At 41.3% G+C, this 20,540-nt stretch overlaps 2 protein-coding genes across 2 annotated transcripts; one reads left to right on the plus strand and one right to left on the minus strand.

Moving 5' to 3' along the window:
- Positions 1–735: 735 nt before the first annotated feature.
- On the minus strand, positions 736–4,946 carry LOC147145694 (homeodomain-interacting protein kinase 2-like). The gene is made up of 2 exons (XM_086033771.1): positions 4,605–4,946; positions 736–2,254 (listed from the first exon to the last, which is right to left on the minus strand). The coding sequence occupies exons 1-2, from the start codon at positions 4,651–4,653 to the stop codon at positions 936–938; spliced, it is 1,368 nt and encodes a 455-aa protein (XP_085889897.1). The 5' UTR covers positions 4,654–4,946; the 3' UTR covers positions 736–935.
- Positions 4,947–6,111: 1,165 nt separating this feature from the next.
- Positions 6,112–20,501, plus strand: wbp1lb (WW domain binding protein 1-like b). Its single transcript, XM_086034045.1, has 4 exons — positions 6,112–6,513; positions 13,393–13,495; positions 15,012–15,173; positions 19,124–20,501. Exons 1-4 carry the CDS (start codon positions 6,430–6,432, stop codon positions 19,903–19,905), a joined length of 1,131 nt encoding a protein of 376 aa, XP_085890171.1. The 5' UTR covers positions 6,112–6,429; the 3' UTR covers positions 19,906–20,501.
- Positions 20,502–20,540: the final 39 nt, after the last annotated feature.

The following is a 20,540-nucleotide window of genomic DNA, read 5'->3' on the forward strand; positions in this document are numbered from 1 at the left end:
GAGATTAAGTTGTGTTGCTTCTGTGTCTCATCTTTTTCTCATTTTTTTTTCTTGTGTGTCTATCGTTCGCAAGCAGAGAAATCTCTATTCAATATACGTACTGTCGTGATCTGTGTTTGTGTGAACGCGTGTCTGTGTGTGCACATGCAGAAGACTTTTATTACTCCATAGTATCTCCACTAGTGTTCATTTTCTCCTCATATTATGTGTTATTCTCAAGTTTGGCACATTCTATATGTCTCTTTGTGAATTTTAGGATAAACACGTGAAGATAAAATAGAGAGTAAGATCAAGCTATGAATGAAATCCAAATGACATCAAATCAGAACTGTCTCCAATTGAAAATATTTGGTGCATTATGCAGCAGCTACAACAATTACTGTCCTCAGTTTCCAAACGCTTATTAAAGAGGGGAAATCAACCCAAAAATATTTTTTTCAAGAATGTGTTCCCAGCAGGCCCACTAGTTGAAATACAGCATTCTGATTAATATTGCGTTTGTGGGATATGAGTTACGCAGCAAAATCCACCTGTGTTTAGCCATCTCAGGGTTGCAGCCATTTTGTAACTTCTGTCGACTGAAAATGACCTCACAACTGCTCAGGGCTCAGGTAACGACCAATCACGGCTCAGCTTCAGAAAACAGGTGAGCTGTGATTGGTCATTACCTGAGCCCTGAGCAGTTGTGAGGTCATTTTCAGTCGACATAATTGACAAAATGGCCACCCCCGGAGATGGCTAAAACGAGTTCCACAAACGTAATATTTATCAGAATGCCTTGTTTCAACTAGTGGGCTTGCACAGAACATATTCTTGGAGGAAATATGTTTCGGGTTGACTTCTCTTTAAGTGTTGTTGTATTTTTATGTTTTACACAATGTTGGTGTTTGTAAATTATTAGGGGACTTATCAGCAGTAGATATACATAAATATATCTAAGAAGCTTTAACAGTAGAGTCATCTACAGGGGGGCTAAAACAAGAAAAGCATGGGGTGATTCGGCCACACAGCCTGTAAATTCTCTCTAAAATTGTACTGCAGGAGCCCCGCAGGGAAGAAGGTTTAGCTGATTCAATGAGTCTGTCCCTATCAGAACACTGGTTTTCTGGATCTTTGTCTTTGCAGTCTTGCTCTTGCAAGTTGCTCATCATGCTGCAAGCTGTGCTGAAATAGTCACTGCACTTGTGGAGAGGGTCTTTGCTCAGGTGATCCATTGTAATGAATGGCTGCTGCAAAGCCTGATGGGGTGAAATCCTCTGGCCCCCGTCGAGATGTAGCATCCATTTCAAAAGCTCCACAAATGCTCTCCGGTCATCCACCTCCACCATCTCAGCCCGTACAGGATAAAAGGTGATGAGGGCGTCCAGACAGCTGGGTGGTTCAATGAAGCCGCTCCACTCAAGAGGTGTAATATGGTTGACTGCTTCGTACTCTTCCGGTGTCCTCAGTTTGTAGTGTAGACCTTCACTGGCTTCCTCCTTAGTGAAGAAGCGTTTGGTATATTTCCCAGCACGGAGCAGGTGCTCCTCTGGCTGACCCAGAACGTCCACCATACACTTCATCATCTGGTATTCACAGTCAACAGGGAAGAGGTTGTCAGCAATGTAAAGGAACACCAGGACGCAGCCGACGCCCCAAACGTCGACAGCCTCAGTAAAGGGAAGGCCCAGGGCAGCTTCTGGAGCTCGGTAACCTTTAGGCTGTATCTTCATCCCGGGATGGACACTGGAGACAACCTGAGCTAGACCAAAGTCTATTAACTTGACCCTGAGGGGACAGTCCTGCTTGTTGACACACATGATGTTGTCAGGTTTGATGTCCGAGTGTAAGATGCCAAGGCGCTTAAGAGCATCCAAGGCCACCAGCAGCTGTTTGGCAACCGAGCGGATTTCACTCAGAGACATCGGCTCCCAATCTCGTCCTATGAGCAAGTCGAACAGGTGACAGTCGAGCATCTCAAAAACCAGACAGTTATGACCCATGTATTCAAACCTCTCAAAGAATTTAATGATATTGGCATGGTCTGGGTTCAAGTCACTGACCATCTTCAGCATGGCTATCTCCTTCTCGGTATCCCTGATAAAAGAAGCACCCCTCTTAATGATCTTTACTGCCACTGTGTCCATGGTGGCCTTTTTTAGGCACTTGGCCACTTTTCCAAAGCGACCTTCACCCACAAACTCCAGGATGGTGTACAGTGAGGAGCCACTGTTTAATGTCTGGCCTGTCAGGACGTCACATGTTATCAGCAGCACTGAGGAGAGACACATGCAAAGAATACATAGTCATATTACTGTCCAGAATAAATGTACAAGTAACAAAATAATAATAATAATAAATCAATCTAAACACACATTTGAATGTTACGAGATGTCACACTAGTATTTATTAATCAAATTGCATAACGAATATTAAAAGATAATGCCTTTATTTATTTATTTAGATTTCACTATAACCTTTTAGACTCGTCACCGATAACACCAAACCGAGATTAACACTTATTTTTAATTTGTTAAATTTCTTTGTCAATTTGTAATTAATTTGTTCATCATACCGAATTGGTTTTAGCATAAGAAATAAAAACAAAGTGAATTAGACCCACCTCTTCCTTTCTTCAAAGAAAAGGAAGGAAGAGGGGGGATCCATTTCCATTTGTGCTGTGACCAGAGTTAGAATTGTAGCTATGAGGTAATAAAAACGAAAAAACAAAAACCACCACAATTAATACTGATGTCCAGATTTTCCTTTTATTTCTCCTAGATGTTACAAAATCACATTACAAAATCAAAACATACAGTGAAAACTACAATAAAAATAGGCCAGAATGAGTCTTTGAGGCTACGCTAAGACACTGTACAATATATAACATGACACATCATTGTATGCCCAAAATACATTGTAATCGCTTCCACGTTTTCTCGCTTCTTACAGTACCCACAATATGGTATATGCGCAACCTACTTCTGCTTTCAACAAAAGATGCACAAGCACTTCCTCCTCGCCCAGGTGAATGGTGAAGGGCAACCCTGAAATAGCACACCTGTGGGAACTTTAAACGTTTACAATGTCTTTTTTTTTTAAACACAAATGTGTTTAACAAATGTCGCCACAGAGACACCAAAGATGACAATAGCCAATGTATAGGCTTCACTTGTGTTTACTTGTATCACATCTTATTCGTATGAATAAATAATATACGTTTTTAATATATGTCTTTGAGATTTGTCCAAAGTCACAAGCCTAAAAGATTTTGTTTATCTATTTTTTTTTTAGCAAGTTTAGCTTCAAACAATCATATCATCAACCTGTTCTCTTGCCATTTATTGTGGCATGCACAGGAAATTAATGATCAGGTTTTGGGGGTTTGAGTTTATATCATCATACATTATATATTTTATTTTTGATTATATAGAACGTATCCAGCTAAGAACTATATTGACAAAAGGTTAAAGAATGATATCGATGTGTGTTGTAGCTTCTGTTCTGAATCTCCTGAAACTATGTTTAATATAGTTTGCCAATGTATCAGTAAACTCATTTTGGTGCAACCTGTGTTTATGTGACAAGCTACATTGAAAAAAAAAAGTTTTGTGTTATTTTGGAAGAATGTACTTTTTTATTTTATTATCTATTTATATGCGGACATTAAATGTGTATTTGATTAATCATTTTATAATAATGGCTAAATTTCATACACTGTACATAAATGTAAGATCATGGGAGAAAAAATCATGCTTTATTGCATTTATTAACTTTGGATCAGACATTCTGTGAAACAAACAGCAATTAAAACTGTAATTGATTTTCTTGAATCCAGTTCTTTTGTATAAATATACATTGAATGTATATCATTTTCATCTGTATCTCCCTAGCACTATGTTATTCATATTGTAATATGATTTACTCTTCTTGTAATTAGCATTTGTTAAATAGTCATTTAAAACATACACCCACCCACACACACGCTGGGGTCTTGTGGCCATACACCTTCAAAATAAAATGTCTTAAAAAACCATCTTAAATCAGTTATTCTCTTGTATTCGTATTCCTATTTATTGTCCTTTTGAAATACTTCGTGAATTTATGTCTGTTTTATATTTTTGAAACATGTAAACATACATTTACATATGCAATGAATTATGTCACGTTCACAGCTAGAGGATTAAACCAGTATCTTACTGGGCCAACCAAAAATAGTAACACAACTATATATTTTTTTGCGAGGGTAAATTCGTCGGGATTATTCACTTTACGCCTACGTCGATTAAAAGGCAACGTCAACAATGTCATTTCGTTTTCATTTACTCGTAAACATTACAATGCGCATGCGCGCCTTATTCGTGAGTCCGCTAATCAGCCAGGAATACAAATCGCTACATTCAATTACTCCGTTTTTGTTATGATTTCCGTTAGTTTGTTTATTGTGGGAGAACCTTATTGAAGGCGGATCTGCAAGGCAAAGCCACAACAAAGCTATCAAAGTATCTTCGGAATGCAAGAAGCTACAGTGTAAGGATGAAGGATTGGGTACACACTAGTCCAATTGATTTGTGTGTCAAGTGTGCTAGCTGTTAACACAAACTTCGGCCATACTCAACTCTTACCTGAGTCACATGATGCATCTGAAGTTAGGGAATTTATACACAATGACATTTCTTAGATGGAAAGAAAAATGGCATATTATAAATGTCAAGTTTGGCAACTCGCCTTCGGCGGTACGTTGGCCGAGGATTTATAACTACAAGCACATCCGCATCAGAGGTCTGTGGTTGGGAATTCGGCTCCGGCTCCCCAGTGTTAAATTTTCATGGTTGGATTGGGTCTTTTGTCAATCTGTGCCCTGCGATTGGCTGTCCACGCCGCCTCTCGCCCAAAGTCAACTGTCCCCAGCTGAGGATGAGCTCTAATGAAAATGGATGGATAGAACACGTTCTGATACTGTTTTGATTGTCGTCCACCAATTTCGACAACTGAAACTCTATGTGACGTTGCAGCAAGGGCGGGGCTAGGTTGCGGCCATGGGTTACGTATCCCAGGGGCTCCATGGATAGCGCATCAGCAAGTTCATTTGCCACTTCATGAAAAGCATAGAAGTGAGGTCAAGTAAGGCAGAATAGCGTTGCGGTGGTTCAAATTAATTTACACTTACTGTCTCTGCGTTTGGGTGAGAACTGAGCATCAGTCAATCAGGAGACCAGCACATAGAGGCCATCACTAACACGCACATTCATACCTCAGGGCGATTTTGAGTCTTTGAACATAACGTCCATGCATGTGGCTTACACTTGCAGGAAGAAGAGTAGCAAGACCAGAGAGATGCTGCATGAGAACAGAGAAAATATGCAAACTCCACACAAAACAGCCCAAGTCCAGGTTTGAAACAAAACAAGTCACTCAGGGACGGCACTATACCAGGGCTACTTGGTGTTGCGGGACACTGAGTTGCCCCTTGCCGACTCATCCGTTAATTTGCTAAAAAGTAAAAGTAGTCTGGTCTCGGTGTGAAAACATACGCATCATCATTTTCATGCCGGCGCAATGGTGCGTTTGCGTGTGTGCATGTGTGTGTGTGTGTGTGTGTGTGTGTGTGTGTGTACAGCACTACTTGAATTGCATCCATGCAAGGTTTTGTTTTTAGTGTTTCTTAAATCCAAAAGGAAGACATTTGAATAAAAAAATGTTTTGTGAGATATCCGTGATTTGCATTTTTTTTCTCCAAAGTGGAACATTCAAATGATCGCCACCAGGAACGGTGATAGCATATTTTTTGCAAGGGGTTTTAGGAGGGTTTACGGTGCCATCGGAAATGCTGCGTCTCTTTCCACCCGGATGTACACGTGATGTAATGATGAAAAGGTCTGTTTGTATTATAATAACTGCAGATTTAAATTGCTGCCTTCAAATTGAACCCAAGATTAAACGATACTGTATTAGTAAATTTGGAAGTTTTAAGTATGCGGGTTAAAAATAGAAACGAGCTGTTGTTCCTGTGGATTGGTATGAGTTCAGAGAGGAAAGACGCATGATATAGTGATTGGTTAGCTTCCAGCGAGTTATCCAATGACGTCGCAGTCCGCTCAACCAGTGCCAGCCACGCAAATGTACATTACGCCCTTCACGTTGCTCACATGGATCGGGTCGAGGTGATCACGCCACACCCCAGCAAAGCAGACACTCGCCGAACTCTCATGCAGGAGGCACAAACAGATTGTGTAACAGCTGCGAGACCTGAGGTTCCCTCCAGCCACCAGTTGCTCACTGCGGTCCTTTCCGAGCCTCATTGAAAGCTCCACCATGCAGGGGAGGCGGCACTCACAGCGGCCTCTTAGCGAGACATTGCCCGAGAAGTAGTCGATGATATTCGGGTGAAGTTTGTGAACCGCAGTGGTTGCATATTTTTGCCTTAGTTGGTGCATCTTTTTTGGAGGAATGAAAGTCGCATCGGCTGTTAAAATGGGATTGTTTTTGCACAACGTTGCCTCTGTCACCCCCACAGCTTCCACAACCGACAGGGTAAGATGTCCTAAGCAAGCTAGTTTTCTCTTGTCAGAGCTGTTAGCAAGGGGCCAGTCACCTGGCCAAGTTAGCACAGTCAGTATAAACATTCACTAGTTTGTTAAACATAAAACCAACGGCTGTCGTAAAGAACACAATACATTAATGTTACCCATTGGCGACCTTTAGGACTCCTTGTCAACGACAAGATGATCTGCTCGCTAATAGCTTTTGCTAACTCAACCTAGCATTGCTAAAGTTCAGGAAGCTTGGAGGACTCGGGGCCTTGCTTTCGTGTGTTTTTGCCCACATGATAGTTGCATAAACTTGGTCTGAACGTCGCCATGCTACTTGCAATTTAATAAGGCTTCTCTTATCATAGAATGCTTGCAAAGTATTTCTTTTCATTCGGGTACATTTCAAATGCAGTTGCCATTCTAAAGGGACAATGTCAAGATGAAAACTGCACTCGCCAGTTATTGCTTGATGCACTTTGTAAAGTCTAGTCTGATCACACACAGCAGTATATCGTAACATTGTGGTTTAATTTGTCATGTTTCATCATTTCTAATCACGGGAGTCATCACCTTGGGAGACAAAGACAGAGTTACAATAATATGTTTGCATAATGGAATGTATTGATGCATGAGTGCAGTAAAGCCGGCTAGGGAGCAAAGTACGAAAATCAAAATGTTAAATTGAGTTTCATGTTTCCATATGAATCATTCCTCTTTGTAAACAACAGTTCTCAAACCTAAGTATGTTAAAACTCAAGGAATTTGTTGCTGATAGTTGGTGTCATTCTGCAAAAAACACACTAACAAAATGGATTTGGAACGAACGGAGATCCATTATGCAATGATAAATGCAATAGTGTGGTAATACTGATCAACAACCAAAGTGTGAAAATGATGCGGAGTGACACAGCAACAATGATAAATACAGTATTAATGGCACTCTAGAAATGTGCTGAGTCTATGACTTTAATTTTTTAATACAAAATAGCACCCTCATTTTCTTTTCAATTGAATAGTTTGTGTGCATTGTTTACTGTCCACGATATACGTTTAAGAGGCTGAGTATGCTTTCACATGCATCTGGATGTCACTCTTTTTTCTTTCTTTCAATTTCTGACCTATTGGATCAGTGCTTGTTTATAGGCACGTGCACAAGCACCACATAAGGTTCCAACATTTCAAGGTTAACTAGCGACGCTCAGTGAACTAGTTTGCACTAGTGCTACGTAATCACGTGGCGCAAGAAGTCCGAGAAGTGTTTTTTATACAGTTACTGTAATTATGACTACTGTTGTGTTAGCGTCGGTTAGTGGTGGATTTGTAGAGACAGGTTACGTCACTATTACAGGAATGAAACTCGGTCATAAACTGAGGACCGCCTGTACTTAGGAAATGATGCATATCCTAGCAGCCATGTGTTTGCTGTGTGTATATTTCTTTTGTTTATGCATGTTGCTGTAAAGGCTGTTGATTAGTAGGAGGTGTCAGGCGTGTGTCAATGACTTCACAGTTGACACATCAGCTAGATTTTATCAGTGTATTGGCACCACTATAATCAGTTACAGTATATATGATGTAGGGGTGGGCGATCTGGAAAAAATATCAGATCACGATTTTTTAAAAATAAAATCACGATCACGTTTTTATCATGATTCTTTTTTTCACATCGTTTTTTTCAGACTAATTTGCACATTTCTGATCATTTTCCTCATGTTAAACGTATAAAACATTTTCAAAATGTGTAGAAAACGCTGAAAGAAAAAAAAGACATTAAGTCAGCAAAGCTTTCCGAACAGGTTTTAATTTGAATCGTGACGATTTTTATCAAAATGTGCAGTGAATGTAAACAAAACGTAAATGTAAACACAGCTCGTTACGCATGTCTAGTACTTTGAAGAGTCTTTTAAAGCCCTCGCTTTCCACTGTTTTAATGGGGGCTCAGTTACTTCTTTACACTGCTTGTTTGTTTTTTCATATGGAGTGCTCTTGTTAAATGGCTGTGTTGCCGTGGGTTGCGTTAGCTTGGAGCTAGCGGCTGCCTCCGGCTACCAATGGTCTGATCTCCGTTTGCTTTGGCTGTTGGTGCTGACGTCCGATCCGAGTCTCTGCAAACTTTGCAAACAACTGATTTGCGCATCACTGCGCTGGGGCCAGGCCATTTAATGACTTATAGACAAATAGGAGAATCTTAAATTGAACCCTGAAACGCACTGGGAGCCAGAATTGGTGTTATGTGTTCGATCTTCCAAGCTCCAGTTAGTAGGCGGGCAGCAGCATTTTGGACCAACTGGAGACGTTTGAGAGAGGACTGTCTGACTCCAAAATAAAGTTGTAACAAATGTACTGGGTCCTTTAGTTAGGTGACGCTAGCTAGTGATGTCATAGGCTGGCGCCTATGTGTAGGTTGCCACCCTGACTCCCCGCCAGTTGGTAGCCAGACTTCGAAGGATATGGACGTATGTTTGCAGTCCCACTGTTTTTGCTGGTCAACCATTTTTGTGACGCAAGGTGAAGTTCGGATGAATGAAAAAAAAAAATCTCTTTTTTGTGTGTGTGAATAAACGACGGGCTTTTTTTGATTTCCCAGCATTGCCGTGGACGTGTACTTTTTTTGCCTCGTCTTTTCCTCTTCACCGCACTAACCCGAAACGTTACAAAGTGCATTACAGTAGTCTAGTCGAGCTGTAACAAAGGCATGGATGACTGTTTCTAATTGCTGATGGGAAAGGAGGAGCTTTACCTTAGCCAGCTGTCTAAGGTGAAAGAAGCTGGGCTTTACAACAGTGCTGATTTTCTGCTCCAATTTAAGATCACTGTCCATTTTAAAACCCAAGTATAAGACTGTTGGTTTTAGATATGAAGGTGGGGTGTAATCGTTTTCATAATCGTGATTTCAATCTCAATCAAAATAATCGTGATTATTATTTTTTCCATAATCGTCCATCCCTTGTTAGTTGAACCAGGAACTAGTAATGAATTACCTGCAACAGAGGGGCCACGCTGTCGACAATAAACAAAAAACACGTCTTTTCCCTCGTACTGCAACCACAGGTGCTGTGTTGTGGTTGAAAGCAGAACTTTTTTTGTTTCTTCACCTGTTGCTCAGTTGATGTCGCCCTGTCCTTTTCATCATCAGTACCGTCTGATAGGCTCCTCACCACCAGCATCCATTTGAGAAGCAATGCATTCGAGGCGCGTTTTCCCCCCCAAACATTGGTACTCTGGAAATGCTGCCATCTATTGATTGCTTGACCGAGGAATGTCACCTGCTTTTACATGAAAGTAATGGGAAGAACATGGAATTACTTTTGCTGTAATAATCAAGATAACACAACCTTGCCTTGAACATACAGTATGTCCAGTCTAAACAGAGTACCATTACGTCATCTGTGTGTGTTCATGTTTGTTACCATGATTGTACTGTGAGATGGTTTGATAATTTTTTAGCTCCAATCTTGCATCTGAGACCTGCAAAAATTATCGTGGCAAAAAGTGTTCAGCGTGTACCAGGCTGTGGGTAACTGACTTTAGTATTGTTCACCTTTTTAGTTGAGATCAATTCCTTCAACACATTGTGTTTTCCAATAGGGTGTGTTTTTGTATAAAAGGGCTGTTTTTTTTAAAGGACAAACACCATTAATACAATGGAGGAAGAGCTGAAGACTCAAATCAAACGGACTGGTTAGATTCTGAGTATCAAGTGGCAATAAAGGCCCAGGTGGCCAGGTTGAGAACATAAGCTGGGGAAAAGCCAGCAGATCAATGAAAACAGCTGAAGTTATTTGAGATGTCATGTGTTCTTTCGTTTTTTTTCTACCCAGTGAATTCAGTATCTCAGTTCAGCAGCATTTTGGAACACGTCAAATAAGTTAAAAAGATTTAATAAATGGCGAGAGATTATGACACTATCAGGTATGTAAGGCTGTGGCCACTCTTATGTCAGCAGTTGAGTTTGTGATGATCAAATGGATTGTGTGGACTGGTCTCACTGCTGCTGCTGCTTGGAAATTTCCATAGAGCAATCCTTGCTGGGCTCGATGTGTGTGTTATAGTGGAGCTGTGTAGGTGTGTGGGGCAAAAAGGGGGAAGAAGCAACACTGGATGTTTGAGAGCAGTTTTTGTGTGGGAGTGTAACCTATGTGGTGGAGGGACTGGTCTGGGATTTTGGACCCAGGATTATCATGCCTTTCGGTTCGGGACCTGTGCTGGTAATCTAGAGAGAGAAAAGTCTTAACTTCGTACAGATCATTGGCTAGCTAATCATTAATTTAAAAGAAAATATTTTCCTGGACAAATCCATACAGCTTTCACGTGAATTTGTTTACAGTGCTCTCTCTTCTTTTGCTTCTGTTATCATCGATTAGGTACGACTGCCATTCAGGCAGTGTCCTTTCAAATCTGTTCATTCGAGTTCAATGCCATTACTAAATATTAGTAATGTACTACTATAAATATATAAAGTTGTGTTCATTACAATTCGTGTATAAAAGTGGGCTATGAAAAATGCTTCATTTTCAGATTGTAGGGTTTCTGCACCCAATATGGATCTTGTAGCTGTCCCTTAGCTCAATAAACAGGCGCGACGCGACATTCATTGTGTTCGGCCTCTTGGGGCGAGATTTGTCTAATCTTAAAATATTTTTTTATCTTTGAAACACCCCACACAAAAAGATTTAAAAAATTGGCATTCAACAGTTTTGGTCATTTTGTGGGTGGCGTGCTCAGAGAATCTCAACACAGCTCTACACACACAATAATATTCTCTTCCACCACCGGCCAAGAATCCAGTCTTCCGAGGAAGAGCTCTCGCATGATCCCACATGACTTTGCAAACACAAGACAACCAAGCTAGGGTATTTGCAAATGGTGGCCAAGTCTTTACGAAGGGGTCCGGAGATGGTGGCAATGGTGGCAAGGAAAATGCTTGCTTTGGAAAATACATCCTTCCGTCTGGGGAATCCACGTTTATACAAAGCTACATCGGGTAGGCCACCTACTGCCTGAAAATGGCAGGGGTAGCCTCCAGCACTCCCACGACCCGAGTGAGGGAGGATAAGCGGTTGCTAGAAAAGGATGGATGAAAATCGGGTCGGATATTACTTTGTTTTATTTACCTGTGTGTCCTTGTTCGTCAGTCAGAGATCTACTTTGGCTACATTCCGTCGTGGCACCGTTTGCGGAGTCATCTAGCTCAGGAGAACTCTTTATTCCACACCTGCCTGGTGTGTTCCTTGGTCTTGATGATGCTGTTTGCAATATTCTTTTTTTTGGAGACCATCACAGAGCAGGTGCATTCATACAGAGACTAATTTAGGTCAACATTGGATCATTCAGAAAACATCAGGGAGCTTCTCGAGTCGGTTGGCTACACTGAGAGAAAAGGGGGTGAATATTTCGGGCCCTACTTTACAGTTATTTGTTTGAAGGAAAAAAGATTAAAGTTAAGTTAAAAGTTTAAAATATAGTATAAATTTTGTTCCACTTCAAGATTGTGTCTCACTTGGTGTTGGTTCTTCACAAAAAAAAATCCCATTCTATCTTTGTTTGGAGCTTAAATATGGCAAAAGGTAGAAAAGGTCAAGGTTCTAATACTTTCGCACGACACTGTATATTAATAATCGCTTAATTTGTCACATCGTTTTTTTGATTCAATGATGAATCATATTAAAAAACATTCTACCCAAATTTCCATCCCTTTATTGTATAAAACAAGGACTTTATTTCAAATTGACAGTGCAGAAATTCCACAAAGGTGATAAGAAGATATATTATGGTTCAGTTACTGGTTTGGTTTGTAAGGTGCAGTGTTAAGGAAAGGGGTTAGGGGACGCTAAACTGCACACAGGTTGGTATATACAGGCAGTCCTCAAATTACGACGTACGCGACCTACGACTTTATGACGCCCATGCCTCTTCCTCTTTCCTTTGGTCCCCAACACCATAGTGACTATGTACATGCAGTCAATATTCGGTTTAAGGTCAAAATTCCGATTTCTGAAACATTCTGAATATCCCGTTTACATGAATGAGCTGACAGAGCATTTGAATAAGCCACTGTGACGGCGACGCACGGCGTCGTGACTGAAATGGACGTAATTTCCGTGTTACTTTCAACTGTCAATAAAACACTTGATATTTATGTCACTCACCACAGGAATGAAGCAGCCGGTTTCCTCCTCGCTTCAAAAGTGTGCTTTTGCGCTGCGTTGCGTCTCTGAGCTTGTTTACTTCTGCTTGGGTATTTGCGGTGGTTGTGCGCCAATCACCGCACTTCCGCATACAAGCACTTCCTGTACTACAGAGACCAGCATTCCTTGCGGTTGTGCATGCGCAGAGTGTCTCGATCGTGTCTATGCGCGCCGGCAGTATCTTTGCCTTTTTCGCCCTCCTCTCCTTCTCCTCCATCCACCTCTCAGCAGTAATACGAAGTACAGCATCTTATGTTTTTTTTTTAACGTATTTTCTTTTTTTTTTTTATACCAAGCATTTTGATGTAAATTTCAAATTTCACGGTGAAATCCGACATACGCCTAAATTCAGGTTACATCTCCAGTGTAGGAACGGAACTCGTTCGTAAATTGAGGACTGCCTGTAGTTGGCTGCAGAATGCAAAGTACACACTGTGGGTGATCGTTTTTGTGATCAGTAATGAAAGGCATTGATCGGCATACCGATCACGTACTTTTGCACGGAAATTTGACAACGATCGGTGACCGATCGAAAGTGGCACCAGTACTTAACAAGTTACTATAAGTACTACAATTAGTCGAGTTCTTATTTGTAGCCGGCCATGTTTTAACTGGATGCTTTGTGATGGTTTTAAACTTTCAAGATGAATTGTGGTTGTATGCATTCCTTTCCTTCTCTTTTCATCTTGCAGAGCCTACTTCTCTGTGAAGGTGTCAACAACCAGAGCTACATGTGTGAGTCAGGTCACTGCTGTGGAGAATCTCAGTGCTGCAGTTACTACTATGAGCTTTGGTGTAAGTCTCCACCTATTTCCAGCCCATACCGTCAACACATACAATAAATATACAGGATTTGATTACCATATTTTTCGGACCATTTGAGAGGAGGGGCTCCTCCGACAGTCCAAAAAAAAAAGTTTGATCGCTAGTCAATCTGGTGGTTGTGTTATTACCTTGGCTGCGAAATGCTATGTTGACACTTCAACAGCTGTAAATAATGCACGAACCACATATGCCAACTTCCTCGCCCGCCATTATCCAAGCCTGTTACTTTTTTGCTATTGGAAGCTGGCGGTGTGGTTTAATACTTGCTCCCACTGAGCGCAATGTTATTGTTCCACATTTTAACATTGGAAAACGCTACGCCAGAAACACTCATCTTGCGTTTGGTCTGACCGCAGCATTAGGCTTGTAGGACTACATGCCCCCATAATTCTTAGAGACAGAACCAGGAAGTACTTCTAGTTCCGATATGACAAAAACAGTTTATTGCTGGCGTCGGGCCAAAACCTTATACCTCCAAAAACTCATTTTTGAGGAGACTCCAAAAATGGTGAGTTTGTTCATCCATTAGCATTGTAACGTGAAAAAGAGCGAGCCATTTCCAACACTTTAGTTTGGTCAAAAATGTGTAAAAATAACACCCCACGTGTGGACTGACCAATAGTACAGATATTTGAAAAAATATGACAGACTAAAATGTGAATTTTAGCGAGCGATATGTCTGCTAATGATTAGATGCGTGAAAGTAAATAGGAAGGAATTTGAATTAGAGACGACAAACTAAAAACCCGACATTCATACATAAGGCGCACTGCCGATTTTTGAGAAAATTAAAATATTTTAAGTGCACTTTGCTGGTCCGAAAAATACGGTACATGCTGTTTTGCTGTTCTTGTGAGGCAGCTGCATTGCTAGACTCAAGATAAGATTAAGATTTTGAAGTCCATCTTGTTGTTGTCTTATTGATATGATGCCATAAAATCCAAGAATGATCTTTTACTATCGTGGTTATAGAGATTTCAAAGTTTCAGTGTGCAATGTTTTTGCATCTCTTAATGTTAAAGGTGATCGTGCAGAGTATGGATTATTACTATTACTAAGGATTTGTGTTAATTTTAAGGGAATGATAAATAGAAATAATAGAAATAATCTGTTTTAGAGTCAAACAGGTCTTAAATCATCTATGATGATCAATCATTTATGATGGCAGATGAAACAATTTTTGTGCAACTTAAGACGCATAACGTTCCAGAAAGGCTTTGCTGGAATCACACGCAATTGTCTCAATTGAAAAAACAGTGGTAGGGAGGTATCTTGGACTAACATTAGCTGAATTTTGCCAGAAAGACCATTAGAAGCTGTGACTAGGTGTGTCAGTGCTTTGCCAATGTGGGCCAGGAAATATATCAAACTCATCACACTGACGTGATACTAATATTAATTTGATAAGGTTGCATCGGTACATCATTGTTATCGAACATCCTGTTCTCAAACATGATAAATGTATGTGGATTGTCCCTTACTGTAGGGTTTTGGTTGGTCTGGGCTATCATCTTCATTTTGAGCTGCTGCTGTGTGTGTCACCATCGCCGCACCAAACACCGACTGCAGCAACAGCAGCGACAGCACGAGATCAACCTCATTGCTTATCGTGAAGCACACAACTATCCCTCGGTGCCCTTCTACTTCAGTAAGACTTATTATTATATACATTAATGCTCATGTTGATACTCATTTGTTGGCTAATTGTATTACACTAATAAATAATGACTAATCACAGTCCTGAAATACCATCGAGCTCGACAGCGGTAATGTGTTGTTATGCACCTCTTTGCGTACCGTATGTAACGATCACCTATGAATGACAAATGATAGAACAGACTTTCACACATTTGTTGACAATAACAGTGTTAACTGGGTTTTCGCATGTACACTACTCAGCTCATTCAACCCCCTAGAATGCCAGCCATTTCAGAGCATTTTGATTGATATGTCAAGACCCACAGAACATTGTGTTCTACGATTATTTATACATTGAATCGACCGACTGCAAGGCTGGCTCTTCTTTTATCAGGGGGAAAAAAGTTATATTCCACCTTTTTCCGTTCTTTATTAGCAATGGGTACTGGTACTGAGCCCCTGTTCTAAACTGGTCATTGGACTGAATTATTTAAGAATGGAGTATTGATAACTTCCACCCTTAACGATTCTGTTAACAGTCCGGCTGTGTGAATGTTGGAGGGGGGTTGAACGCTTCGGTAAACAAATTTTGATTCTTTTTGATGAACTGATCTTAATGATTCAGTTCAGGTAAAATAACTGTCATCACCGTCACGAATTCAGAACAACGGAATAAAAAACGGAATAAAAAACTCGTAAGGACTTAAACGTGTTGACGATCTCCTAAAGCTGAAAGATTGTTTCATTGTCTTTTGGGCACATTCTATACAGTTTAGCTCTATGCCGGCTCAAAAGCCGCTGACGCGTACCCAACCAATCATAGCAAACACAGTGCACTGTACGTGACACTCCCACCTCCCTGTTTGTATGGCTTTGTAAAGTCACCAAGAAACAGAATTGGAATAGAAACTCCACATCCACAGTGTAGATTTGGTTTGACTTTTCCCCGGAGGACAAGGCACACACCAAAGTTATTTACAAAGTTTGCAGAGATTCCGTTCGGATGTCGGGTGGCAACACGACAAACCTGTTTAATCACTTGCGGAGACAGTGCCAAAACACTATGCTGACAGCCAAAGTAAACTGAGATCAGACACATGACAGCCAGAGGCAACTTCTAGCTCCAAGCTAACACAACCCATGGTAACAGTCATTTAAAAAGAGCACTCCATATGAAAAAAACAAGCAAGCTGTGGAAAGAAGTAACCAAGACAGCGACTTATTACCTTGCTAATAAATACATGATTCTCATTAAAACAGTGCAAATCAAGGGGTTTAAAGCGGAAAAATGCGTTCAAGAATATGTTCCCAGCAGGCCCACTAGTTGAAACATGGCATTCTGATTAATTTTGCGTTTGTGGAATATAAGTTAAGCAGCAAAATGCACTCGTTTTTAGCCATCTCTGGGGGCGGCCATTTTCACAACTGCTCACAACGACCAATCACGGCTGACCTGTTTTCTGAATCTGAGCCGTGATTGGTGTGATTGGTCACAGCACGCACAGCACACCGTACATGACACTCCCCGCCTCCCTATTTGTTTGTATAGCGAGAGGCTATAGCGGAAAGTCACCACGAAGCAGAGTTGGTCCCGAAAAGAAACTCCACATTCACAGTGTGGATTTGCTTTTCTTTTCCTCGGAGGAGAAAGCGCGAACCAGTTATTTGCAAAGTTTGCAGAGACTCTCTTCGGACGCCAGCGGTGACAGCCAAAGCAAACGGAGATCAGACACATGGTAGCCAGAGGCAGCCGCTAGCTCCAAGCTAACGCAACCCACGCTAACAGTCATTTAACAAGAGCACTCCATATGAAAAAACAAACAAGCAGTGCAAAGAAGTAACTGAGGCAGTGACTTACCATATTTTCCAGACTATAAGTCGCTCCGAAGTACAAGTCGCACCAGCCATAAAATGCATAATAAAGAGAAAAAAAACATATGTCGCATTGGAGTATAAGTCGCATTTCGGGAGGAAATTGTTCGCTTAGCACGCATCATTTCCACCGAGCTACGATGCTACATGTAGCATACAAGAAAGTTTGGTAAGATAACTTTAAACTCACCAAAACGGTTGTAGATCGATTAAATAAGTCTTTTATTTATCCCCGACCATGTAGAATATTTCCAAGTCTCCAAAAGTATTTATGTATTCGGTCGTAATTATGTCTTCATCTCCTTTGTGCTCCTCCTTACGTCTGTGGCTGCATGATGCAATACCTCAGCCAGAGGCAGGCAACTGCCTGTTTGTGGTTCATTCTTGTTCAACCATCGCCTTGTAGATCGATTAAATAAGTCTTTTATTTATCCCCGACCATGTAGAATGTTTCCAAGTCCCCAAAAGTATTCATGTATTCGGTCGTAATTGTGTCTTTGTTCTCGTCTGTGCTCGGCTTCTTACGTGTGTGGCTGCATGATGCAATACCCCAGCCAGAGGCAGGCAAATGCCTGTTTGTGGTCCGTTCTTGTTTAACCATTGCCTGTAAGTAACTTAGACAATTGTGTGTAATGAGCATGCAACATTTACATAGGAGCTGAATTGTGAATGATTGTAGGTTGTTGACTGAACATACTAATCGCTATCGCTAATGCTAATCGTGATCTCTAATCGTTAGCATAGGCTCGTCTTGTTCATGTCTATGAAGACACATGTGTATGTAATGCGTAGCTTGATAGTATTTTCTGTTTCTTGTGCAGTTTCACAAAATAAACAGGCAACTTCGCTGCACACCTGGAGTCAGTGGAGTTTGTGAATGTTTAGCTGTTTCGATAAGCTGGCTTCCTCGACTAGCAAGGCCTGTTTGTTTAACAAAACATTAGACTTTAACCGTTTAAATTATTCATGCATTTTAATAGCTTTTAGGATGTATCTTATGTTTCTTTATGTGGGTTACAATAAAATGTGAAATGATATAGAAGTAATTGTCATGGCTTGTTAGTGCTGACTTTTATTTATGTTGATTTAAATCAAATATAAGTCACAAGTCAGCACTAACAATCCATGACAGTAATATGTTAATTTCACACATAAATCGCACCCCCGGCCAAACTATGAAAAAACCATCGGCTTATAGTCCTGAAAATACGGTATTACCTTGCTGAAGACATGATTCCCATTAAAACTGTGGGAAACGATGGCTTTAAAAGACTCTTCAAAGTACTAGACCTGCCTTACGAGCTGTGTTTGTTTCCTTTTTCATTACATTCACTGCACATTTTGATAAAAATTGGCACTATTTAAATTAAAACCTGTTCAGAAAGCTTAGCTGACTTAAAATGTCTTTTTTTTTTTTCTTTGAGTTTTATACACATTTTAAATGCTTTATATGTGTAACATGAGGAAAATGGTCAAAAATGTGCAAGTTAGTCTTAAAAAAAGATGTAAAAAAGAATCATGATAAAATCGTGATCGTGATTTTATTTTCAAAAAGTCATGATATTTTTGCCATATCGCCCACCCCTATGTATATGTGTACATACATATACAGTGATCCCTCATTCATCGCGGTTAATGGGAGGACAGAACCCGCCGCGATAAGTGAAACCCGCAAAGTAGAGTCGGACTTATGATTATGATTATTATTTTGTATGATATTTATTGCACAGTTTTGTTTTGGGGAATTTGCGCCTGGTACGTTGTTGCAAACCCCAACATGGTTCCCACACTTCTAAATACTTGTTAAACAATCAATTTAACTATAAAAATGCTAAATGAAGAATATAAATACCAAGCTTGCAGGCTGTGATCAGAATTTAGCTTCGACTGACCGCGGCAGCTGACGAGCACGACGGAACGTTCGCTAAAAACTACGTTAAAGTTTTAAGACAATCTAAGACAAAAATAACAAACACTTTCACACTTTATTTGGCGATGTCTTAAGTCGTCCGTGCCGCTGGTCGGCCGCTGGTAGTCCTTGTTTATATAGCTCTCGGACTGAATCTCTTCGCTCATCTTCCCCTGTAGGGTTTCTACCAAGCTACCTGCTGCCAGATTACGAAGAAGTAGTGAACCGTCCACCTACTCCTCCACCACCCTACAGTGCCTTACACACAGGAGCATCCGCAGCAGTCTCACAGCCGCACCCTGAGCAGCAGGATGGATGCTGTCCAGCCATTCAACCGGCCCCAGCACCCCCCGACTCGGACGGCCTGCGCAACGGGCCCAATCCAGAGGAGCCACAAACAACTGCTTTAGATTTAATGCCAAAGGCTGACAACAAGCCTGCACAAACATCACAGGATTCGGGCATGATCATTTTGTCCGAGGGAATTAGTAGGGAAAGACTCAACCTGGAGGATAAGAGAAGCGACTGCAAGGATCCTCTTTTGAAGGACCTGTCAGATGACAAGGATCGACTCCCTAACGGTAGAAGGCGACGGTTTACAGGTGACTCTGGGATTGAAGTGTGTGTGTGTGGCTCACGTGGGAGCAATGGTTGTAGTGGAGCAGGTGGCCTGGAAGGCAAGGAGTTGCGGGAGCTGGAGAGCCTGCTGGGCCGCGAAGGAGATGAGGAGGAGGAGGAGGAGGCTGGAGATTTCTGTGATAGTTGTGTTCACCGGTCTTCCTGCGGTGCGGAGGAGGAGCCGGCGCTCGGCGGGTTGGAGAGGCGGGCGGCGCCGGGATCCTCCCAGCCGGCGCACATAACGAGCAGCGCCCCGCTGCACCCTCCAGTGTGCCTCCTCCTCCACACCATCAACGAGCAGGAGGGTCCGCACCACAGCACCGGCACTGAGCCACAAGTTTGAAACGCACAACGCGGTGGAGCGTGGGAGCTTTTTTTTTTTGCGGCACAAAAAGGGCTGAAAGCCTCAAGACATAAAAGTGAGTACGTGAAAAATGATTTGCGGGATCCAGAAGTAAAATTTCCAAAGGAAGTGACTGATAACAAAGAGCTGTTCCACACATTGAAACGTGAAGTGGGCTTGGCTGTCTCCTGCGTGGACAGAAGACAGTTTGTGCATACAATGCAACTCGCACGGTTATCTTTGCATCCTCCTGCACATGTGATACACATAGCAAAGACTGGAACGCTATGGCAACAGAAACCGGAAGATGGCTGATCTCAACCAACAGGTGCAGGAAATGAGTTACTACAAGACACAGTCAACAAGCCCTTCTCACATAAATGTGTGTTTGAGCAAGCATACGTTAGAAACATCTGAACAGACCCTGATTATGCTTTTTTTTTTCCTCCAGCCATTTTGAAAGAAAATGCTCGTGTTGCTTTTCTTGTGCTTGATCTGAACCACTAGCTACAAGCACATTAACAAGTCTTTACGTGAGCAGTGTCTACTTTGCACAGATTCTATTTATCTTTGTTAAATGAAGCTAATAACTAAGACTATCATTTTGTTTTTCACATTCACGTCTTAAATTGCTA

The sequence above is a fragment of the Filicampus tigris genome, chromosome 6 (genome assembly GCF_054856515.1).
Source record: "Filicampus tigris isolate MCC_2025a chromosome 6, RoL_Ftig_1.0, whole genome shotgun sequence".
In the NCBI taxonomy this organism is placed as follows: domain Eukaryota; kingdom Metazoa; phylum Chordata; class Actinopteri; order Syngnathiformes; family Syngnathidae; genus Filicampus; species Filicampus tigris.